The sequence below is a fragment of the Caretta caretta genome, chromosome 8 (genome assembly GCF_965140235.1).
Source record: "Caretta caretta isolate rCarCar2 chromosome 8, rCarCar1.hap1, whole genome shotgun sequence".
Lineage (NCBI taxonomy): Eukaryota > Metazoa > Chordata > Testudines > Cheloniidae > Caretta > Caretta caretta.
Genome location: NC_134213.1, coordinates 46,741,452 through 46,766,774, shown reverse-complemented (window position 1 = coordinate 46,766,774; position 25,323 = coordinate 46,741,452). Strand labels below are relative to the sequence as shown.

Here is a 25,323-nt window from a genome sequence, read left to right as displayed (position 1 = left end):
CAGTTTCAGGTAGTCCTTAACAATCCCTTTATACCATCTCAGACAGCTATGTGACTCAATGCCTCCAGTCTCCTGATATGCCCCAAGAGCAGCTTTTAACCGTTTTGGACCCACTGAGTTACAATCCCTAGTCAAGTAAGTCACTGTCATGTATATCATTCATAAAAATATTACAGAAAATTACTACTGTGGTACAGGTGCCCCATTAAAGCATTGCCAGCCCCCAAATGTTCAGAATTCATTATTCAGGCCCCACAAAAATCATAAGATTTTTTTTTAAATAATACATTTTTGATTCCTTTTATTTTCATCCTGGCCTTTGAGTCTTTAGCACGCACAAAGGCCTGAAACTTACCTTGTCAGTTTTGCCAGCTCTTGCAATTTTTGCATCAGTCTTGCAGTATTTTCTGATAGCCCCAGCTCCTGGAGACTTGTGTTTATGTGAGAATCTCTGCTTTCATTTTTAAAAAAAATACACTTCTAGCCCTCATGGTTGCAGAGAAAATCTGGACAATATGACCCTTAAAGGCTCAAACATCAGAAGGCAGATAGAAAGACTCCAAATTTAAATTTTAATCTTATTTTAAAACCAGTCTTCTGATTTATTTTATGGCCCAACTGATGATTTTTGAATGCTTTTGGTTGGCAATTCTGTTTATGTAATCATTTGACTCTAGGACCTGGGGATTTAACGTAAAACATCAAACCTCATGAGAGTTTTTACAGGCTCTCTTCAGCAGTGCCAGCATCTCGCCGTATTTGGTAGTTTACTTAAACCACAGCTCACGGAAACAATTATATGTGAATCTCATATTTCATTTTAAAAATAAAGTGAGGCCTTGCCTGCACACAATAGTAGTACTGCTTTAGCTACACCGGTTTATCTCTAAAAAAGCCCCTTTATTTTGAGTCCCAGTCCAGTGCTGTATCCACTAGGCCACTACATGATACAACCTCCTTGTTTGGGCTCGGTTACACCAGTACAGGTTATTCCTGTACAGGAAGGAGAATCCACTATACTGCTATATGGTGCCTTTACACCAACATAATAGCTTCCACACTACTGGCCGTACTGGTATAAATATATACTTTTTAAAAAAAATCTCACCCCTATCTAAACTAGCTATACTGTAGAAAAACTTTGAGTATGTGTACTCTGCAATTAGACATCCACAGCTGGCTCATGTCAGCTGACTCTGGCTCGAGGGACTTGGGCTAAGGAGCTATTTAATTGTTGCATCCCCACATCTGGGATCCTAGAACCCGGATTTCAGCCTGAACTCAAATGTCTACTAACTGCAATTAAACAACCCCTTAGCCTGAGCACCACGAACATGAGTCAACTGGTATGGGCAGCTGCAAGTTTTTAATTGCAGTATAGGCATACCCTCTGCGAAGAGCAGGTCTTAGTTTCTAGCTCTTGTCCTTGTAGAGAACAGATTGGAAACATAACCTGTGTGCACCTCACAAACTCAGAAAACAGAAGGGAAGGGAAATAATTTCCCATTTATTTTTAAAATCTCATGATTTTTTTAGCCTGATTCCTGGATGTCGGCAGGCTGGCAATACCTGCTCTTTGCCAAGGTGTGTGATAGCTCCTAATCCAGCATTCAACCAGCACAGCTTTCTTACAAGCTGAGCAGGGGCCTCAGGTTTACTGGGATTTGCAAACTTTGCTGTGTCCTGCAAGAGACAGGAAGGCCAGGGAGGAATCCGGAGCTTCTCCAACCTCCTCTGGGCTGACCCCAAAAGAGAACCTCGAGAAACAAAAGCCACGAGGTGCCCCTGGGGGTTAGAGTGACCTGATTGTCCTGCCCTTCCCACACCCGCCGCAGTGCCTGCCTCCCTGGAAGGGCAGTTCCAGCAGGCTCCTGCAGGTGGAGCTATCGACTCCGTGGAGAGGAGGAATCCGCCCAGGCTACTGCGGCAGCCAGGCATCACGTGACCGGTGCTGCGTGGGCGCTGCGCGGTGAGGTCAGACGCCGTTGGCGCCGGCTTGGCCGCCCGCCATCTTGGCCTCTGTGTGGAGGCGGTTCGCGCGGTGGTAGCGGCCTCACCGAGTCCCGCAGCCGGGTACAGGCCACAGCGCCGGCCCCGGACGCTGCGCGCCAGGTAAGAGGCCGCAGGGGAGCCGGGAGAGGGGAGCTCGCCGGCAGGCTCCTCCCTTAGGGGAGCGAAGCTCGCCGCCGCTTCCCCCGCGGCCGGGCGGGGCCGGGCCGGGCCCCTGGAGCCGGTGGGAGCGGCACTCAGATGAGAGCGGCCTGCGCCGCATGGCCTGGGGGGCTCCGTCTGGGCCCCGCTCCTGCTTGGCGTGGGGGGAGCTTGGAGGGCCCAGGGCCTGCGGCGAGGGGAGAGGGTTCTGCTCGCTGGCATGGAGAAGGGAGAGGGCTCCCCGAGACCTTCCCGGGAGGAGATGATTGCGGGAGGCTCCCCGTGAGCCCTCTTTTGCTTTCTCCTGTGGGGGAAGGGACCCGGCCCCATCGTGCTGCTGGGGGGGAGGGGGCGGAGATGAGGCGAGGGTAAGGGGCCCAGCATACAGTGGTGCTCTGCGGGGAGGTGAGGTCAGGCGCGGGGGGAAGAGACCCGAGCCCCATAGCGCTGTTCCGGGGGAGGGTGAAACGAGCCGGGGCGGGGGGAGGGATACCAGCCCTATAGTGTTGGTCCCTGGAGCTGAGCAAAGGGGCCTTATTTCTTTGCATTGAGTAATGGGTCCTTTTTTCTTCCCTTTTTTGAGGATGGCTTGGGTTGAACCTGTATTTCTCTCTTGGCTCCATGACAAGAGTGATCGATTGGTTCTGCTCTTTGCAGGCACTGTGAGCTCCATGGGGCGCTGCAGAAGCAGCATCTCTTCCCTGCTCACCCCCAGCTGTATGAATAGCCACGAAGGGGAAGGCACTTGGTACAGGAATATTGTATGGTGAAACTGAGCTTTTTCCTCCCTATTGAGGCAACTAATCTCACAAATGGGTTGTTGCAAGTTTGGAGGCATGGGGCATCAGAGGGTCTTTTTGGTCAATGCAGTTTAGTTATCTTATCTCTTTCTTCCTCTTACTCTAAAATATTTCAGTTTTCTCATCTATCACTGGTCAAGGCATGGGCTATGCACTTAATGCAGTTAATGTTAGTTTGTAGTTGCAGTTTTTGTTCCAATTGTATGCCCGTATTATGGGATACTTGGCTATCATTTCCAAGGTCCTATGCTCTATAATGTCTAGGTTATGATGAGACAGATGTTTTTGTACTACTTGAGGTGAACAGGGTGAGCAGACATTGCAGGATTATTTCATTTAGCTTCAGAATAAAACCCAGCTCACTAAAGTCTTGTTTATGCCATTGTTACAGCAGTAGGAGTGCTAGTGTAGACATGGTTCCAGGAGGCTGCTGGCATTTTAACATGGAGCTGTCTAGACCTGCTGCTGCTGGTCTACATTAAGCATTCTGGGCATCACCATTGAGGGAAGCAATGGTTGGAAATTTTGGGGGCAAAGATTAATTATCGACGCAGCTCAACAGATTTCCAAGAAAGTGTAATGTTCCTTTGCTGACTAATCAACAGGAAGCATCCCAGTCTGTAGTCAGAAGTGTTGTCCAATATACATGCTGTTCCAGTGTGTTTCTCGTTATCCCATTGCCCATGCCCAGCCTGTCTCAGAGGATTCCAGACTTAAGTTTTTAAAAGTGACTTACAAAGGGAAATAGGAATTCATGAAGAAAAGAGCGAAATGTATGAAAAAGGCCTGAAGGGGGTCTTTTGGGGAGTGAAGGCAGTGATGTTCTGTGGGTTTTGGTTTTTTTTAATTGTTGTGTTTTTGTGTTAAATAACAGGAATGTCAGACAGATCTTCTCAGTTCTTTCTGGTCTCAGATGTGTAATGGGAGGTTTTTTCACCACTTAATTCAAAGGCCTTTTTTCCTTACCAAGTGTTTCTCAAGCATTTGAGTCAAATAGGTGTTGGCAAAAAATAAACTACAAAATTTTTGAACAGTTAGACTAAAAATCCATTTCCCTCTCAATAGTTTAGTTTTCAGTCTCTTGTCCAGTGTGATATAGTTCCACTTGTCCTTCAATCTTCTACAGAATTTCTGATGTAAATTTTTTTTTTAAAGAAACCTTCCCGTCTCCTTCCTACGTAGTAGAGAAGCAAAATGGGCACAAAATTAATTTTATTCCCCTGGCAGGTCACCTTTCATATCTGTGCTGCTAGAAGCTTGTCCGTTCTCAGTTTTTCTTTGCATACTATGAAGTTCAGAGTAAAATGTGTCATTTTTTTTATCAAGCTTAATATAGGGGCATTATAGTATGTATGTTACTCAGTGTTGTTCTTTGAATTAAGAAATGAACATTTTCAGTCCTTAGGACTTGGTGCGCCTTTGACAAAAGCATGGCTTGTGCCATGGAGTACAGCATATTCTCTGATAAACATTAAAAGGTGACATTTACCTTTTAAGAAGGTATTTTTATAATGGATTTCAATGGAGCTAAAATGGGAGGCAGCATGGTCTAATATCTAGATGGAGACTGGGACTCATCACCTGTCTTCTGCTAGAACTAACATGCTGTGGCCTTGAGTGTACCCAGTCACTGCACTGCCTAATTTTCTTAATTTGTAAAATGGAGATCACCACTTTTGTAAAGTCCTTAGTAAGATAGATAAAATGTGAGATATATGTGCAAACCATTCTTCACAAGCCCTGCTTTGAGGACTGTACCTTTCAAACGCAGTAGTAGCATAAATTCTCTTTACTCGTTATTTAAACCATTTAAATGGAAACATTGCTTTTGGAATAAACTTCTGCAAAAATAGTTGCAAAAGTTACAGTTGAGTTGAAGTTTTACTGGAGTACTTCTGGTTATATAGATTTATAGAATGCATCTTCAGCCTGTGGGAAAATCAGATATAACAGTCTGTTCTGAGAAGTGAAATGGTTGCAAGTAAAAGATTGCACATTTTAGGACAGCTTGTCTAGGGTGTTGCTATGCCTGGGTGGGTTTTTGTTTCAATCAGTAAAAGGTATGTAAGTAGGTAGATTGGGCATACTGTGTAGTATTACACTGGATCTGGGTTGTGAAGTCTTCATCCCAAATACCTTTATTTAATTAAATGGGGAAGTGACATCAAATTGATAGACAAGGCAGGTGACTTTAGTGGCTCTATTCTGTATGGACAGGCTACGTTTATCAGGGCAGCCAAATGAAAGATGTTGCAATACTCAAGGTGGGATATACAGGGAGGCACTAGCCTAGGCACTAGCCCAGTTCCCTGCTCTGCCACAGACTTTGTGTGATCTTGGGCAAGTCACTTACTCTCTCTGTACCTCAGTTCCCCATTTGTAAAAATGGGGGTAATACTTCCCTACTCACAGAGATGTTGTGAGGATAACTACATTCAAGATTATAAAGCACTCTGAGATCTGATTTAAAAAAAAGGCTCTATGTAATTTTTATGAGGGCCTGGACAAAAGATTTGGGGCAAGTCTACACAACAATCTTAAATAGACTTATCTTAGGTTGGCTTATAGTCACCACTTCCACACTACCCTCCTTTTGTCAGTGGTGCACTAGGAGCGCTTTCACCGACTGAAGAGGGGCACTGGGGTGGGCTGAGAGTGAGAGCTCTCAGCTCTGCACTGGAGCCCAGCTGCCCCTTGGGGCTTCTTGCCTCCCTGATCCCAGCCAGAACCAGGGGGACAGCCACTTGGGGCTTCTTGCCTCTGGTGGGTAGATGCACCCCAGAGCCTGGTCAACTGCCGTGCTTCCAGCAGGGATCCAAGACCTGGCGGGCAGCAGCACTCAGAGCAGGGAGCCTGGGCAGCAGCCCAGCTTGGCGTGGAGACCTGGTAGCAGCCTGGCTTGGGAGCCGACTTTCTTGTCGATTTCACGGCTCTGTCGGAACCGTGAAATTGACAAGAATGACAGCCAACAGCCCATGTAAGGAATGCAGTGTCTACACAGACACTGTGTTGCCCAACTACACTGATATAAGCCCTATGCTTCTCATGGAGATGGAGTTATGATGGTGTAATAGGGCACTTAAATAGGTGGGAGGAAGTCTGTAGTGGAGACACTGACATAGTTGGGTCGACATATGCTGCTTTATGTAGACTTAACTCTAGTCTAGACCAAGTTTACGATATGAAGCTGAAAAGACAAGATGATGGAGATATTGAGGGGGAAGAAGCCCTCACCCTGGCAATGAGGATTTAGAGTTATACACTGAGAGAATTCTTTCCCTCTTCTAGCAACAAACCTGGGGGAGAAGGACAGGAACTTCAAATTTATCAGACACCCTAAATCCAGAGTTTGCTGTAAATGATGGTGTCTTCAGGCAGGGTACAAGAGAAAAGTAACCTGATAACACCCTCTCTATTTCCATTAGCTAGGGATGGAGGCTGGACTCGACATCATGGAATTGCCACGTTGCTTACTGGTAGAACCTTTCCTTGTTGTTTGTATTGATCTAAGGCTTTCGTAGTCCAATCTGTTTGCCCTGTAATTTTTTTAAGCCTTAGTTTTAGTTTTATAGATCCTGACACAGAATTTTTAATATATTAGCTATAACATGAACAGAAACAAGACAGAAAAGAACACGGCTGAAAGATGTGAAAAAAGATGAACACTGGATAGGTTTGTAAAACTGGGGGGAGGAGGGGGATCTAAACTTGTGACAGCACAAGCGTTAAAAACACAAGGAGCAGAAGATGGAGATAGAAATTGTAATGAAGTACGAAGATAGCGTAATAAAATGCAGAGATGAAAATAGTTTCAATATCTATAGTATACAAACTAACAAATAGACTACTGTTTTTATTATGAATACCTCAACACTACATAACATTAATTTTTTAGCATTTCTTTATAAACTGTTAGTTACAGATTGCGCTAACGCATGTTTTTTTATCATTTGTACTCTTTAAATTTAATGTAGTACTTTTTTAGTTAATGGCAAAATGAGACTACTAGTGCAAAAACACAGGTCAAAAGCAAACACTGTACCTTTGCGTCCAAGGTATGTGTAAAACAAGTCTTAAAAGATACCCATGCAAGGGAAAAAACTGACCATCACTGTTTGATATTTTATGATTGAAGGTCTGATTTTTTTTGTGTGTTTTTACATTATGCTCCTGGGGGAATTCTGTGCCACTGCGCATGCGCAGAATTTGTCCCCCACAGATTTCTTTGCTTCCTGGTAGAAAAACGACTTTCTAATGGGGGAAACCACAAAAATGCTCATGCGATCCTTCCCAGCAGTATGTTTTGGGTGCCCAGGGCTGCCGGCAGAGAGGTAAATCACTGTGTGGCAGGAGGGGGGATTGGGGAAGGCCTGGTTGGTGGCTCCTACCCTGTGCCGGACTCAGCTGGTGGGCTGGGGAGGACGGGACTTCCTCTTCCCCTGCACGGCATCCGGGGCCGGGTCAGACCCACCCCCAGATTTCTTCCCCGGCTGCAGGAAGCTCTGCAAACTCCCCCTGCTTCCTGCAGCCGTTGCTCCTCAGCTGCAGGGGGAGGGATCCCTGTACAGGGAGCTGCTCCCCCATCTGCCCAACCCCCATGCATCCAGACCCCCTCATACCTAGACCGTCCTGCCAAGCCTCACCCCCCAGTGACTCCAACTCCCGCTGCACCTGGACCACCCTGCTGAGCCACCTGCACCCAGATCCCCACCCCACTGAGCCCCAATCAGTTGCACCTGGATTCCCATCCACTGAGTCCCACTCCCCCAGCATCTGGACCCCCCACACCCAGTCCCTGTGCCGAGCTCTATCCCCACCACGCTCAGTACTCCCCATCCCCCCCAATGGCAGTGTCTCAGCCACCTTCACCTGGATTCCCCTGCAGAGTCCCATTACCATTGTACTCCAACAAGCCCCTGTGCATCCAGATCCCCTCCGCACCCGGGTCCCCCGTTGAGCCACCTGCACCCATATTGCCCCTTACAGAACCCTCTCAACCCACACCTGGATTCCCCCACACTAAGCCCCTCCAAACTTGGATCCTGCCTTGCTGAGCCTGCCTGCCCACACCTGGTGCACCTGGCATGGAGGGGCAGGGCCCTGGGGTGTTTCTGGGGCAGGCCCGGTCCTTGCACTGTGTCAGTGTTGGGTGCAGCCTCACCATTAAATCGAGATCTTGGGGCAGGGGGATAGGGAAGGGAAGCTGCAAAGTGATCTCTCACCTCTGTACAGCTAGTGGTCTGTGCTCCCCAATGCCATGCTGGACCCTCCACATTTATTTGACAAATAAAATTTGCAGAATGTTGCAGAATTTTAAAGTATTGTGTGCATAATTTTAATTTTTTTGGCGCAGAATTTTTTTTTTTTTTTTTGGTACAGAATGCCCTCAGGAGTAACACTGGAAATTCAGGTCCCATCTAGCCTGAAAGGTGGTTGGCTGGAGAACTGATAAATCATAATATCACAAGAGTCAAAGGTGTTGGACAGTTGAGAAGAAGAGGGATTTTTACTTGGACTATTTTAAATGCTACTTACTGTTAAACATCTTTTTCAACTTAAAATCATAACAGAGCCTTTAGTAAGAGGAAGGCTTTATTAAAGATTCAAATATTTCATTTAGGTGTAAGATTGAAGTAGACATCCTCTGAGATAGGAACAGCCATACTGGATCGGACTAAAGGTCCACCTAGCCCAGTATCCTGTCTTCCGACAGTGGCCAATGCCAGGTGCTTCACAGGGGGGAGAACCTCTGAATTGATATTTGATATTCCTGACTTTTTTGCTTGCTTGCTTAGAAAAATTAACTTAAAAAAAAAAAGGGGGGACAAGAAAACCTTTCAGGCCTTCCTCATGCATCATAAAGTAGCAAAAAAGCACAAGCCCAGCTTTAAAAAAAAAAATGCGATTATCTTTAATACTTTTCCTTTTGTCCTTAGTCCTAGTGGAACTCACTTACAAAATTTTTCTTAAAAATTACATGAATATATTCTCATACTATAGAATTAGAATTTATAATCCCTGTTACATTATAGCTCAAAAATATCTCATCATAAATCTTAATTAAAACTATCTTTAGATAGGTTTTTCCTCAAAAAGCATTTTCTAAAAAAAATCTGATTTAATTTAAAAACTGATTTTTTTTTTTAATTTAAAAAAAAAAAACATTGATTTTTATCCACCCTATCAGAAGACTAATGTTAGTGGCAAAGAACTTCTTGGAAAAAGTTTTTTTCCCCCAGTTGTTTGACTGCTCATTGCTTCAAGAATAAAATGCGAAACGTAATTTGATGGGTTCCAAGTAAGGATGTGTAGTCCCTTATAGTATTTTACTCCCTTCCAGATTAATGCTCTCTGACAACTTTTTCACTTGTCAAAGATAAATTATTTCATTTATGGGTCTTGCCCTGTGATGCTGTTTATACTTGTGGTTGAAGTCCAGGAAAAGTACCTGAAGCTTGATTTTACATAAAATGTAAATTACGTGTTTTTTACACACGACATCTGGCAAATTTTTTGAAAGCAATGGATTAGTCCACATGAAATTCTTTCCACCCTCACAAGTCAGAGAGGATATTGCAGTCAGGTTATTTTCTACAAAACAGAAACGAAAACAAAATATTGTATATAGAATAGAGTGAGATATTACAAGTAGATATTTGGAATAGCTATTCTGGAATAAACTGTTCTGAAGTTCCATAATAGCTCCCTGTGTGAACACACCATTCAAGAATGTCACTTTATTCCAGTAAAATTAGTGTCCTTATGTTTTTCCCCCAGAATAGTTAGTCCAGTCAATTTCCCCACGTACGCAGGCACTTACTGTGCACATCTCCTTTTGAATAGCACCTTCTCCAAAAGCATAGATGTACTGAGAAGGTAAAAAGTAGATAGGGGATATACAGGGCACAAATCATGTTTGTTCTGGCAAATTCATTTCTAGAGTGGAAAGAAGGGCTTAAATACTTAACCACTAGAACATCTTTTGTGCATTGATATAAATTCTGGAATAAAGTTTAATTTGCAGTTGGGCATGGGAGCTGCCCTGAAAAAATTTCCTGAAGGGAGCTGAGTCTAGAGCAGCGGAGGGCAAACTACAGCCCGTGGGCTGGATCCAGCCCATCAAGGCTTTCAGTCCGGCCCATGGGATTGCTAGTCCCCTGGCGCAGTGGGGCTAAGGCAGGCTCCCTGCCTGCCCTGGCCCGCTGCTGCTCCCGGAAGCGGCCGGCACCATGTCCTTGCGGGCCCTGTGGGAGGGTAGGGACAGAGGGCTCCATGTGCTGCCCTCGCCTGCAGGCACTGCCCCCGCCAATTGGAGTGCAGAGACAGTGTGTGGAGCACCATGGCCCCCCTGCCTAGGAGATGGATTGGCTACTGGCCACTTCCAGGGCGCAGTGCAGTGTCAGAACAGCTAGGGGCTAGCCTGCCTTAGCTGGGCAGCACCACCAATGGGACTTTTAACAGCCCAGTGCCTTACATTCCGTGACCCAGTCCTGCCCTAAAACCACTGCCCTAAAGGCTCAGAAACCAGAAGGCAATTAAAAAGAACCCCAGCTGATTATTTTTCAAGATCTCATTACTTTTTAAGCCAATCTTATAATTTTGGGGTCTAAACACATTTTGAACAATTGGGATTGGCGATACTGGATATCGTATAATGAACTACAGAAAGACAATCAGATACTACAGTGATGAGTGATATAAGAACCTCTACAAAACAGACTATGCCACTACCAGTCCCCTCTGTCAAGACTCTTCAGCTGGTGGAATCTTGTAATTCATAGGTATGAGATTGTATTTTGAACAGGGTGTTTTTATTTTGTATATCTGGCATAGGTTGTGTAACTGCTGCAGTGTTTGGCAACTGTGTAGACTTCAACATTCTTAACTGTAATTCAAGAAATGGTAGGGGAAGCTTGCTATTCGTTGCATATGTGGTGAAGCATTGATGCTTCATGACTAGTAGAGCAAGTACAAGTTTCGCACCGTGGACACAAGTGTTTACAGATGTGTTTTATTAAAAGGTTCTGTTATGTACCCTTACTCTTGTCCCCTTTTCTTAATATTTAGCACTTTTAGACCATATGATTTTGTAAAACCAGTAAATTTATATGGGGAATTTAGTAAACTACTCTTAATCCATTTTAAAAACTGATTAGATTTAAAGTTGGCTTTAACGAAGCTAGAGGGCATGTTTAAGGCATGTTGAACACAACTGTAGCAATGGCGCTTTATTAGAAGCATAAAGTGAGATTTGCTCACCTGTTGCTTCTTTACCTGCATTTTACCATCCCTGACCAATTAATTCTTTTCTCCTGGGGCAATTCCGTGCCACTGCTTGCATAATTAATGAGCCATGCATTTTTATTTTTTGCACAGAAAAAAGCTTCTGCTGGAAAGGTGCTGCAGTTCTGCCTTTTGCCCACCAGAGGGTGCTGTGATGATAGAACAGAGCAGCAGCTCCCAGCCAGCTAGGGAAGAGAGAGGGCCTGCCTTCTTCACAGTGCCTGTCAGGCCAGATCATGAGACAGGGGATAGGGGGAGACAGACAGCATGGGGTTGCTGTGGGGTCAGACAGGGACTCATAAGGGCTAGTGGGGGAGGACAGATTGGGACAGGGGCTGAATGGGAGTGGAGGCCCAGGGCCACATTGGGACGGGGGTTGGCTGAGTGGGGGCACAGACATATGGGGACAGGGTGGGGGTGTAGGGCCACATGGGATGGGGGGAGGGGGTGTCTGAGTGGGGGTGGAGGGACACATGGGGGTATAGGGATACATGGGGTCAGCCAGGGTCTGCATGGGGAAAGCTCCCTAACAATCTCTTCCTGCCCCTAAAAAAAAAAAAACCCTGTTCCATACTTTTCCCACCCATATCCAACAATCCTCCACACTCTAGTTCCTTCCCAGCAATTACTTCCTTCTCCCTCAGCTCCTCCATTATCACTGACTTCCCCCAAGCCTTTGCACTGCTTCAGAGGGGTGCAGGAAATAGAATTCTGTATTGTGGTTTAAATGAATTATTACTCAGAGTTCTGTATTAATATGCCTAGTAAGGAATCTGTTTTGTTGCCAGACATACTTGCTGACAGGTATTTTGAAATAAATGACCAAAAATAATTGAAACTGGTGTGATTATATTGTTTTGCAGAATTTGAAAATATTGTGTGCAGAATTTTAAATTTTTTGTTGCAGAATTCCCCCAGGGGTAAATTCTTCAACTCCTTGTTCCCTCTTCTCAACCCTTGTGGGGGGAGGTTGAGTGATTTTTTTTTTTTTTTTTTTTTTTTTGTGGTGGTGGTGGTGGTAAGGGGACTTGGATTTTGTTTTGGTTATGGGTTCTTTGGCAATTGTGTGTGTTAGCAGTTTAATGAGATCTAAGCCGCTTGTTCTTACATTAGAAATTCATATCTTGTCTTCTCTGAAAAATGACTGTAGAATTAGTGAAACAATGACATTACAAGAATGAAAGTGATTGTTGAACGGGGCAAGGAGTTTTAGTCCCTGTTTAAAGCTCTTGTTTTTCTTTAAATCTATTCATTTCAGTGTCTTATATTGAATAAATTATGTCTTTGTTAAAGACACTATTACCACCACACTTTAAGCTCAAGAGCTCTTAATGAGTGTGATCTGAGATGTCCATAGTTTTGCTGGAGGACCTACTCTCATGCGAGACCTGAGATTCTTGATGTTTTAGGGAAGAAAACTTGAAAGACCATCTCCCTACATCTTAAAGATGTAGCAAAACACTGCACAATCTGTTTTTAAAAATCTTGTGTAAGACACTAATTAAGACGTGTTTTTTTAAATTAAGCTGGCGCAAATTTGTGTATAGGCATGCTTATTTTGTTCTTTTTTTAAACCACTGATTAAGCTAAAACTTTTGTAAACCAAAATAAGAATGGCTATGCACAAACTTGCATCAGTTTAGTTAAACCAGTTTAAACATACACCTGCATTTAAAAGTGTGTCATCAGTGACCTAAAATTGGCTCTTTTTTGCTCTGATAATCTTAAGATTTTTCCCCAGTATTTTTGTTTAAATAAATGATAGGAAAAGTTCAACAGCCTGGGATTTCTGTCTAGATAACACTAGAACACTCTATCCTCATGTATCTTACAATGTCCAAAGGAAAGAGCTGCTTGCCTCCAAGTCCTGGGAGCTTCTGCCTAATAAAATGTGGAATAAGTTAACCAAGGGCTTCTGGGAAGTGGTTAGTCATTCATTGGGTCTGTTTTTATAGTTTTCAGGTAAGTTAGCCTGGTTGGATGTACAGGTGCAGTCTACCTTATCCCTAACACTGCTAAACAAGTGCTGAAAAATTTCTGGCTGAAGAGGCTCATACTGTCAATCAAAGCCACCTTTCACTGCTGAAAGGTATTACTTAATGAGGGCTATTTTCATGCCAAACATCAGCTTTCTACTCCCAAGTCATTTTGGCGCCTGTTAGAGAACGATGCCTCTTATTAATAGGGAAAGTTTTTTGTTCTCCCTCCAAAACATGCTCACCTCATACTTCCAATGGCTGAACCGTTTTTGATCAAAATTCATCTCTGGGCTGAGATTAAGCCTGGAAAATTTCAGTCCCCAAAGTGAAAGTTTTGGCAGCTTAAGTCACTGTAAACCTGGTAGTTGGAAATAACATCTCACACAGTTGGACTATTGTGCAGTGTATGTGCACAAATCAACGGGGTTAATATTTATATTTAACCATTTGCTTTTTGTGACTTGAATAACCATGTGCAACCTTAATGTTAGCATTAATGTAGGGCTTTGTTTGTTTTTTACTTCTAGTGTTTTCTCAGTGTTTTTCTCCAACTTTATGCTGATGTGGATTGTAGCTGCTGTGAGGTCTGTGGCTAGAACAGGGAAAACCCCACACCGCATTCCGTTTTTGCTTACCTTTGAAACTTTTAGTCTGATATCACATTAAAATATTTGTTTGCAACATGGGCTTAAAATCTAAAAACCGTTAGCAGTTACTGATAAAACTGATGAAGTGAGCTGTAGCTCACGAAAGCTCATGTTCAAATAAATTGGTTAGTCTCTAAGGTGCCACAAGTACTCCTTTTCTTTTTGCGAATACAGACTAACACGGCTGTTCCTCTGAAACCTGATAAAACTTTAAAATCCTAATAACATATCAGGAATCTGAGTGTATTTATTAAAGAGAGTGTGTTATAAATGAGCCACAAACCAGGAATGCTTTAAAGTTGGACTCTCCCCCCCCCCCCGCCCCCTCCCCAATCAAGTCACTTCTGGTTCCAAGTCCTCAGAATTCACTTTCTTAAGTCTTGATCTGTTGCTGTGATATAGTAAACAGTCTGTTCTTCAGATGACCCACACATTAAATTTTTTACCAGATTTCACATACTTTTCAGGATATAGTGAGGCTCATTCTAGCCATAGATCATAGTGAAGTTTTGCAGTTGTGAAGCAACTTCTCTGCTTGGTTAAAGATGTAGAATCTGGAAATATGCCAGATTTACAGTTACAGTGAAAATTTTCCATTCTTGTTGCAGTTTTTAACACCTTAATCTTCATCTGTGCTGTTCTGCACGTGAGACAGTTCAGTAAAGCAGCAGGACCATTCTCCTAAAGCCAGCAGTAATGGGTTTGGAGGAACACAGGCCATTACATTTAATTACCCATGTAGCAGAAAGATACTACTCTTACTCAGTAGTTTGAAGATTTACCTGAGACTTATTTTTCAGGGTATCCATTAACGAGGGTGTGTTTTAAGGATGTTGGCACTGTAGCTTGACATGACTATGAAACTGATATCAATACCTTCTTTCTAAGAGGGGAAAGATTACGCTTTCTAGAAGAAGTAATTAGAAAAGAATATAGAAAGGAACCCAGGAATACTGACTTCTGTGCAATTTACCTAGATACTTATATGGCTTCTGTTATTGTGGTATGTGTGTCCCTCACAGACATTAATGAATTTATTTTCATAACGTGGTGAATATCATGAGGCCCTCTTTAAGATGAGGAATTGTGAGATGCCTAAGATTGCACAGGAAATCTACGGCAGAGCTGGGTATTGAGTCTAGTTCTGAGTCTCAGTCCACTACAGACCATTCTTCTTTTCCAAGCCATGGCGTTGATTTACTGTGTGACCTTTGGCAATTTAACCGCTCCACTTCTTTTCCACTCTATAATATGAGGATATTTGCCTATCTTCTATAAATTATTGTGGTGATTATCTAGCTAATAGTTGTAAAACTTTGAGAGATCTTGAGAAGAAATCGTGATGTAAGTACAGCATATGATTAGTTAACTATCGTAGAGTATTGTATACTTGTACATCAAATAAAACCCCTTCGCCAAAATGTTGTCAAATTAGATAGTCCTGACTAATGTTTCAGAGAAGGTCCCTGATGTGTTATGCAGTTCTTTGAAGTATAACGTCTATTTTGTGAGTTAAAAAATAAATAAATAAATATATAAAATATGTAGGGGTAGAGTAATAGAGTGCCCCAGCCGTTGCTTGCACCAACCAGGAGGACTCCAGTGGTAGGAAATTGAGATTTTTAGTAGTCAGGGATTTGCAGTAGATTGCACTTCAGATTTATCAGGGACCTATTAGTTGAAGGATCATAAGATATGGAGCCCCTGAGCATGCCCCAGGGACAGCACCATGATAGGAGTCCCATTCCAGCATCCTCCCCTTTATCAGAAGCTGTTGGTGAGGGAGTTGACATCTTACCTTCGCATTGCTGCAAACATTTCTCATCTCCCCCTTTCATTTCTGTCTTTAGCATGTGTATGCTCTGTCTCTTGACTACTAGAACTTAGAAATCTTACTGGACACTTTAACATGAGGTGATGAGAAGTGTGTATATAAAACTGCCATTCCGTGGGAGAAATGTGACAAAAAATATAGAGAAGGGATCTCAATCTCAAATCCTCGTGAAGGCCACATGATGACTAGTACATTGGCCCGAAGGCTGCATCACTGAAACCATTAGTTTTAATAAAATATAAATACTCAGTAATGCACCTCACTCAAACGACAAAACGCACATTTACTTTTAGAATTACTTCAGTTATAGCTCCCTCACCCCCTGGCCCCGCCCCACTCCACCCCTTCCATGAGGCCCCTGTCCCTATTCCAACCCCTTCCCCAAATCCCTGCACCGCCTCCCCGTGTCCCTGCTCCTCCCTCCTGGAAAGTCCTAAGGGCCGCCATATAGCTGTTTGGTGGCGGAAAGCGCTGGGAGGTAGGCAGAGGAGCGGGGAGCTTGGCTGCTGTTGGATTCGGCACCTATGGAGGGACGCAAGAAATAACTCCACGGCCTGCGTATTTGAGTACCCTGATATAGAGGAAGTAATTAAACTACAAAACGTAGGGGATAGACTATCCTTAAGAGATACTATGTTTAGATCAACTCCTCTACATAGGCCACTTTCAAGAAAAGGGACTTGCTAGAGGCATTCACATCCTCCTAATAGTTGAAGGAACTTCTTTATATGGAATTCACATTTTGTGGTTTTCTATAAAGAAAAGATAACCCTTTGCACGTGCTACAAGTTCTTCCTTGACTAGTTTGCAGTTAGTCTTAATCTTGCAAAGTGCAAAATTTAAAATATTTTCTAACAGTTAAATTGTTCTCTGCTGTATTCATGTTTGGAAGGTTTCCTTCACGTTTGGGAGAGAGAGAAATTTCATTTAAATGAGCTTATTTTCTGGACCATAATTCTGCAGTAATCTATGGCCACAAAATAATGGAATATAATGGGGCCTTGATATGGTGTGCTTTTACATACTAGAACGATCTCAGCGTACGGGAGATATACATGCCCTGTGCTTTAACACTGGACCTAAATAAGTGACAGAAAACTTCTTGTAATCTGAAAAATAGTGTAGTATAAAATACTAATTTCTGTAGGTTTAACTGATGAACATTTATTTGTATAAGTCTTGTTATGACAGTTAACTTTTGATGTCCTAACTTAAGTGGCTGAAAGTACTATTTTTGCTCCAAAAGTTAAGCATAATGCCTTATGTAATTGTGCAGATGGTAACTATAGTGACCCGAAATGGTTCATTGACCATATAAAACTTTTCTTTTTTTGGATGCAGTGAACCCTGCAAGTTGCTATTACTTCATTTGCTGTAGCACATCCCTTTCCTTCCTATCAGGTTAATTATTTAATTTTAGTGAGTGATTAGAGACTTTAAATTGTATGCTTCTGCTTCCTGAGGGCATGCAGCTATCTCATATCCTTTCAATTAACTGATTTGTTTGATACTGTGATTCAGAAGTCTAATAACAGATAGGCATAGTTTTCTCTTGATGGATGCACATTTGATAGTAAATATTAAAAGTTAAGTAATCAGATATTAAGCAGGCTAGCTATTTAATTGATTAAATGTACCAATGTTAGCAAGGACTAACTTTGAAGAAGTTGGTGTACCGAATGAATCTAAAAACCTCAGCTGAGCATATGTTTGTATGTACTTAACACATCCAGTGTATGGCACTATGGAGCATAGATGATTGCAAGCATAAATAAGAGCAGAGGTTGTGTGGGTTTAGGACCTGGTCAAAATGTTTATCTTAGAAGTCCATATTCTTTGGCACTCAATTGCATGCCTATACTAAGTTAAATATGAAAATGTATTGACTGACCTAATTCAAAAAGTTTCCCACAAACCAGTTTACTGAGGAAGGTGAATTTAATCAGTTTAATCATCATCTTCATGAAGTTTTTAGTTGAACTTAAATATAACCAACTATGGCAAAATATCGTGTAAAAGTAAACATAAGGGAGCACAGAACAATCATCTCTGGCAAGGTAAAAAAAATCAGCATAAAGAAAGCTTTATGGGAATGCATAAAAACTTTGCATTTATGTTGTAACAGTCATTCTAGCAAGAATTGCTGTTAAGGTTGCCTAACTGTTGCTGTTGTAATTCCCTGTTTTCACTAAACCATAACTTTCTGTAATTTTCACTTTATAGATTAAAGTTTTCCATGCTTGGTTTCTGCCCAAAGGGAAAAGTTTTTGGAGAGTTTGAGTAAAAACTTTACATTATTTTAAGTCCGCTCTCTGCTATGATGCCTACAAGTTACTTCTGGTGTTGGTTAGGCAAGGGGTGATATGAGACTTATTTTTCTACTAAACTCTGTTAATTTCATTACCTCATCCTCTCACTCCCCCTTTTTGTCTGCTTGTTTCATAATACAAATTATAATTTTTTAAAAATCCTCATTTTTGAACGGTGCTACAGCTAAAATGGTGGTTTGAGAGTTGAACTTTGGTGTGGAAATAGCTCTCAATAGCGAGCAGTGTGAACCTTGGTAAAGAGGAAATTAGTTTTTAATTAGTCTGTTAGGATAGATGAATACTTGAGTATGCATAGTACATTATTGCTAGGCTTAAGTGCATATCTAAGGAATAGTGTGGGATGTACATGCATATCATCCTTTTCATTTTCTGCAGCTTAGTGTATCCTTCTTGAGATCTTCAAAAGCATTGGAGCTATTGGAGCTATATAATATCCATTATCTTGCAGATTGATTTGGGAACCTGGTGTGACAGCTTTCTACCCACAAGTCTGTAAAGGCTTGCAGGAGATGCCTTCCAGTAGTGCTATTGTTGGCCTTGAGAGTAGAAATGATTCTTAAGGCTTTGAAATGTTGCTTCCTTTTCTGCAAGAATAGCTCCCATTTACGGATCTGATTGGCCTAGGCTTCACTTACTTGGCTCAGCTGTGAAGCGGTGCCTGCAACTACTCTGAGCAGCATGTAGTCTTCTGGTGAGCAAGGGAAGAACCCAGAAGGAGCCATCATGTCAAAGTGAGCAGAAAATGCTGTATAAAAAATAAAATACATAGGAGGAAAAGAGAGAACATACTCTGGAAAAGGATAGAGAGATGTGGATAGAAAAAAGTGATACTGCTAACACTGCCTGTGGCAATGGTGATGGAAGAGGATATGAAGGTGAGGGCCTATGATCTGTGCAGTAGGCTTTTACCTGCTTTTTAATTTCTGGTAAAAGGAATTTAAGGAGTTAAATTTGTTGTTTATATAAGTTATGGCAGCTAGGTGTGGGGAGGGGACATTGAGTTAATTAGCATGCAAATATAAATTAAATTTTTCCTGAGTGTTGAAAAATGGATAGGTTGGATAACAGCATATCTTAGATCAGAGCTTGGTCAGGCACATGCCATATTTCCAGTTTCACTAAGATTAAATTATCTGTGTAAAAGTGTTTCACTTAATTGTATGCTCACTGGTGTGGAACACAGGCAGCCACATCGAGCAGGAACACTGCCGCTTAGGGATGCATCTCTACATTAAAACTCACTAAACACCAGTGGCCCTGTTGCAAGATCTTCAAGGTATGTCATATTTGGGATAACACTTTTAGTTATCAATCCTAATCTTTACTGCCAGATAGCCCTGAAGAAGGAATAGCGTAACTGGTATGAACTCCTAGATCACAGCGCTTTGTAGCTCAAACCCATCATGTGACAAAAAGAATACAGATGAAGCTAGCAGGCCAGCATAGAAGCTCGTAGAAGGGGACCAGTGAAAATAATAGCTGCTTGTTGTGTTATAGGCGTAAATCACTCCAATTCACCATTTCAAGACTGATCTGGGAGTGCTGCCATCTCTCTATCTCCTTTTCTTTTCCTTTCTGGGAGGAAGGGGGTGTTGGTGACTTGGGGGGCAGAGGTTGAGAACAATTTTAAGTGAGAAAGGACCCTTATGTGAAGAATTTATCCTGACCATAGGAGACCCAGCCAGCTACATTAACCACCTGTGGGGTTCCACATACCATCTAAGTTTCTGCCCCCCTGAAAACAACCTTGTTTAGGACTATTGAGAGAAGTTGGAAGTGAAGAAAAAGCTTGCTGATTAGCCTTGCCCACTTAAGTTGGTTTGAGCTGAAGGATGTGTACATTTTTGGAGGTACCCGGGGCTTTGAGAACCATAGAGTCTTGGTCCATGCACAAATGCATCCTCAGCAAACTTCTCCCTCCCTCTGCTGACTGGATTGTAGCCAGTTAGTGAGCTGTGCATCCAGCACAGAACAAACATACTTTGACAAGAATTACTGGCCTTTGGGAGGGAGGAGGTACAGGAGCAGGGAAAAATTGGTATTAGTGTACTGATGCTTTTCCTGAAGCCTTTGGGACAAAATGAAATAGTTATGTTGTTTCCCTATGTGGAGGTCCACTGAAGGAGTCTTCCTCCCCTTAACACAAAGCCTGCAAACAAGTTCAGTTATGACTCACGTTTTGATAGGGAACAGACTGGAAACATTGGTTCAGAAACTGGTTTGTTGCTGTCTCCATTGTAGATCCTTACTGGGAGGAAGCTGGGTATCAGGAGCTGGAGCTGTTTTCCTGAACCTCCAAATATTTCCAATGTATTTTACAGCAAAGTTGGGGGTAGCAATGCTACTGACTGCTGCAGTGGGTGAAGTCACTGAACATTGCTGGTGAGGGGTGAAACACTAGAAATGTTTTGGGGGCATTTACCCTTTCTGTAAGCAGTGCAGCCCATTCAGAATTTTTGAGAAACTCCTCTTCCGGTGGAAAATAATCCTTTCCAAAGGTGTGCATGCCCAAATTTAAAAAACAAACAAAAAAAAACCTGCCTCCACAGAGAACAGGGTTTGAGTGTAGGGAGGATGTTTGTTCGTTCAACAAATATGCCAGTGGGAATTGGTTTCATGTTCCAAAAAAGCACACTCTTTCCATCCGCTGTGTTTGGGCAGAAGTACCAGGAGCAGCTCTCCTTCCATTATCTAGTTTTGGACAAAAATACTGAGAGAGAGGATCCAACTCAGCAGGAATAACCATTGCATGACCTGATCACTTTTGACTTGACTTTTTCCGTAGGATTTTGTATTGACCAGAAGTTGCCCCTTTATAAGTTAGGTAGTTAAAAAGTTCAAATTGCTAAATCTGAAATCCTTCAAAATAGTTGCTTTAGTATTACAAAAATTATGGATATTATGAATTTAATGCCTTCTAATATGACAGTACCCAGAGTGTTCTAGGTGAAATATCAGTAACTTCCAATGCACTAAGAATATGTTTTCAATTAACTTGAGTATTTATTAACTTTTTATTTAAAAATTTAATATGGGATTTGATTTGAATTTGACTCTTCCTTTCTTTTATACTAAGATTGGTTTTGAGGGGTGAACAGGAGGTACCAGACTCGATGAGTTTCCATCGAAATGTCGGAAAAGTCAAGTCAGAGCACAAAAGCAAAGGATGGAAAAACAAAGTATGCAACACTCAGTCTATTTAATACTTACAAGGGAAAGTCACTGGAAACGCAGAAAACCACAGGTGAGTAGATTGAGTTGACTTATTTTATGTTCTGTAGCTCTGCTAGTACAGTCATGTTTGGGATTGGTCATGTGGAGTGTGTGATCTAAATGCAACAAGATGTCAAATTGTATGTTATACAAAGATGCTAGATGGAAAACATGATAGCAAAGGATTTAGGTGTAATATTACTTCTGGTTATATGTAACCTAGTGCTTCAATATGATAACACCCATTTTTTCATGATCTGTGTGTATATAAATCTCCTCACTGTATTTTCCACTGAGAGCATCCGATGAAGTGAGCTGCAGCTCACGAAACCTTATGTTCAAATAAATTGGTTAGTCTCTAAGGTGCCACAAGTACTCCTTTTCTTTTTGCGGATACAGACTAACACGGCTGCTACTCTGAAACCTGTCATTATATTTTTAAGTTACTGTTCTATCTTTGAAGACTCTCTTTTAAGTACATTTAAAGGGACCGTTAACTTCAAAAAAATTTATCTAATTGCAATTAATCTGTTCCAAATAACCTCTGAGATTACTATAATTTGGAATATGTTAGAGAATTTTTTTCAGTTTATTTGTGCCTTTGAATAGTATACGGTCACTTTCATTGTTTTGGTCAGTTACAATTCCTGTTAGTGATATCACTTTCATTCCACACTTTGGTGGGAAACCCATCTACATGTTCTTTCTGAAGTCCTGCAAAAGGATCTTTGCCATTTTTAATGTTTTTTTTAGTTTTGAAAAATTACTGTAAATTTGGGGCTGATATAATCCATTTTCAGTTTGATCCTGAGGACATCAGAATACATTAGCTTCAAAACTACGAAAACTATTTCAGAACTCTTCTAAGCAAGGAATTTATAACTCCTGCTTGACAGTGAATTGTAGATTTCAAGGGGCTTGATTTTTAATCTTTAGTGCCCTTTTTTTGGTTTGTTTTAATATTGTGGTAAAACAATTTTTTCTTCTACTAAATCTGTAGCGTTACATGAACAGTTTGAATTTTAAGGAAAAAAGTGAAAAAATGTTTTTTCTTTTTGGCATACAGTTGCTGCACGTCATGGATTACAGAGTCTTGGAAAAGTTGCCATTTCCCGGAGGATGCCTCCCCCTGCTAACCTCCCTAGTCTCAAAGCAGAGAACAAAGGCAATGATCCTAATGTAATCATTGTGCCTAAAGATGGCACAGGATGGGCTTCTAAACAAGAACAGCATGAGGAAGAAAAGTAAGCTACAACACAACAACTTACTGATTTAATTCAGTATAACTTGTGAAAGTCCTGTCATACTGCAAACACCTTAACGAAGGCCAAAGGAAAAATAAGGAGTTGGTGGCTGTGTGACAATAAGCCTAAAATGTCGAGATGATATCATGGAGGAAATAATGCCATATTAATTGTTGGCAGGGAGGATTTCACCACATGAGGCTGGTTGAAATGAATTTCATTATTCTTACACTGGAGACAGTATGCCTACATATATTCCAAATGAAGGGCTATAACTTTTTCCTTTCTGCGCTGTTCACAAATTTAACTATTATGGCTGTGTTTATCTATATGACAACTGTTAAAGGAAATACTGCTAGAGGAGAGGCAGTTAAGTGTTAACCAGGTCTCAAATCATTTAGGGATTCATAGGTTAAAACTCCTTTTCAGTCATCTTTAAAAAAAAAAAAGGGGGGTGGGGTGGGGAATCTGCTTTATTTTAGATGTAATTTTGTATCCTGCCTACTTTTAATTGCTACCTACCTGTGCACCAAAATACTGTAAATATAGTATTGACGTCTCATCTTGGCCGCTGTTTCTTACATAACATCAAATCTCACATAATTTACTGACCATAGAGCTTCATTATTCTGGTATTAGTTCTCTCATCACTTAAAGGGAGGAGTATAAAGGGATGGGAGGGAGTGATTAATAAAGTACTTATATTTACCTTTGAGTGATGTCATCTTAAGTATTTTGATGCATGGCTAAACACTAAGAGATATGGGGTAAACATTCAGTTTTATGTCTTACGATTTGCTTAGGAGAGAACGCTTGTAGAGTAAATTACTGTTCATCTCCAGAACGTTGCCTCCATATCAGGATTTTAGGACAATAAGTTAACTTGTGTTCATACAGGGTGTACAATTGTGTTGCAGATTAGGACTTCAGTTCTTAGTTCTTCTAATGCCATAATTATCACAGGCACAAGTGAGCAGAATAAGTTAATACTTCTGAAAAAATTGCTCATTCTGTCCTGAAAATATATCTCTCCTCCGTCCGTGAAGAATGAATTTGTTTCTTTTAATTTCAGACAACCAGAAGTGCCGCAGACACAGCCAAAACCTGTGGTTCCCCCTCCTCCAGAAGTAGCCCCTGTTGCCAAATCCTGGGCCAGTACCAAGCAAGGTGGGCAAGGCGATGGTAAGTGGAGTTTAAAGTGGAGGAAACCTAGGCTGGCCCAGTGGTTTAGTAGTTGTGCTTGGCACTGCTACGTGGGAGATCTGGGCTCAATATTCTTTTGGTCCTGTCTCTCGTTCCCTGGGACAGCAGGGGCTGGGAGTGTTGTGGAGACAACTTCCTTGCCCCTAAGGTGAGGGAGTGCCTTGTCACTCAAGTTAATCCCTGAAGCCAACTTAGCAGCAGTGTTGTTCAGCTGCACAGGGAATTGTACAGCCCTCCTTTGCTGGGGTTCCAGGGGAAGATGATGGCTGGGGTGCAAGTCGTCGAATATGGCAGGGTTAAGAGGGGAAGGAAAATAAAGAAATCCTCAGCCTGTGGCAGGGATGTGTGTAGCTCTTCTCTGGCATGGGAGGGGGAACAGTAAACACCCAGTGGTCAAGCTAATCGTGTATATGTTTAGCATAACCCAAAAATCTGGAACCATGAAGTTTAGCAACTGCAGTTCAAACAGCATATCTGCTACAAGACGGTGTTTTTTTCCCACTTGTTGCTGTATAGTTCTTGCAGTATTTTTAAAGCCGAAGAGTATTGACTCAAGTAGTTTTCCTGGTTTCTACCAGTTCTACTAGTTCTTCCTAGTTTCTACCATATCTTACATTTTGAAAGAAATGGTAGATTGTGTCCATGAATGTGAACCTTAAGTTCTTCAGCATTTTCATTACTATTCTAGGATAAAAGTTTGACCTTTTACTGTCAGTAATTGACCAGAGAAATAACACACTTTTATTAGACGAAGTGCACACAATGAAGCAGGAAGCAGTTTTGTTTACAACACAGAAAATAAGTCATGGTCCCTTTTATTGGCTTAATTTTGAAAGATCTGCTTGTAAGCCTCTTCTGACCGAATAACGGACTCGGTTGCAGCATTGTGCTGATCTGTCTTTGTCCAAACCATCCTCATAGTGTGAACTTACTCTGAAAGATCAATGGAAATAACTTCTGAGCCTGTTATTGTAGGCATAGACCTAGTTTTTGCATGCGTTAATGTATTCTTGTTCATAAGGTCTTTGGATGCTGTATTGTGGGGCAAATATTAGGATCAAGTTGGCAATTCTAGATTGTGTTGGCATCCCACTTCCCTTCCTAAAGTTTAATATGGCATCCATCCTTGAATATAGGAAATCTCCCACTCCAAAACTAGATCTGATAGTTTGTCTTATGTGAGTGTCCTGTGAGTGGGATAAGATCTGACTCATACTGGGGTACAAATCACACTTCTACAGTAAAACCTTCTTCTCTGAGGTGCCACAGGAATTAGACTATGCTTGGTGACTTTGAGATGCATACAGATGATGTCTGTTTGAATTTAGTTAATGATTTTATGGCTGCTTTGAGAACTAAACCAGATGGTTGTCTCATCTCATGCAACTAGCCACGATATGGTGTTTGGACAGGAAGTTGAGATTTTGGAGAATAGGAAAATTATAGTTTTTGTCTTGGACTGATTCCAGTATCCTTCAGTTTGAGATTCCAGATGCACCTGCCAGACAAGTTATGAACTTATTTCTGGCCTGCTCTTGGTTGATGGAACTTGTGCATTTCTAGTTGTCTCTTGGGGAGAATAAAATTCAGCTGACTGATCCTTTATGATATAATAGGATTTTTTTCTTGTCTGTTGATA

General features: G+C 41.8%; 1 protein-coding gene across 18 annotated transcripts in view; it reads left to right on the top strand.

Moving 5' to 3' along the window:
- Positions 1 to 1,972: 1,972 nt before the first annotated feature.
- PRRC2C (proline rich coiled-coil 2C) overlaps positions 1,973 to 25,323 on the top strand; it is a 117,282-nt gene continuing 93,931 nt past the window's right edge. For 16 of the 18 annotated variants that reach the window (XM_048862320.2, XM_048862324.2, XM_048862323.2 and 13 more), the window contains exons 1-4: positions 1,973 to 2,112; positions 21,101 to 21,268; positions 22,304 to 22,481; positions 23,554 to 23,663. In XM_048862320.2, coding sequence (XP_048718277.2) covers positions 21,154 to 21,268; positions 22,304 to 22,481; positions 23,554 to 23,663 — 403 coding nt within the window. In that variant the 5' untranslated portion in view covers positions 1,973 to 2,112; positions 21,101 to 21,153. Of the gene's footprint in view, positions 2,113 to 18,882; positions 18,900 to 21,100; positions 21,269 to 22,303; positions 22,482 to 23,553; positions 23,664 to 25,323 lie in introns of those variants that run through there. The other 2 variants (XM_048862309.2, XM_048862304.2) reach the window with 2 other exon arrangements.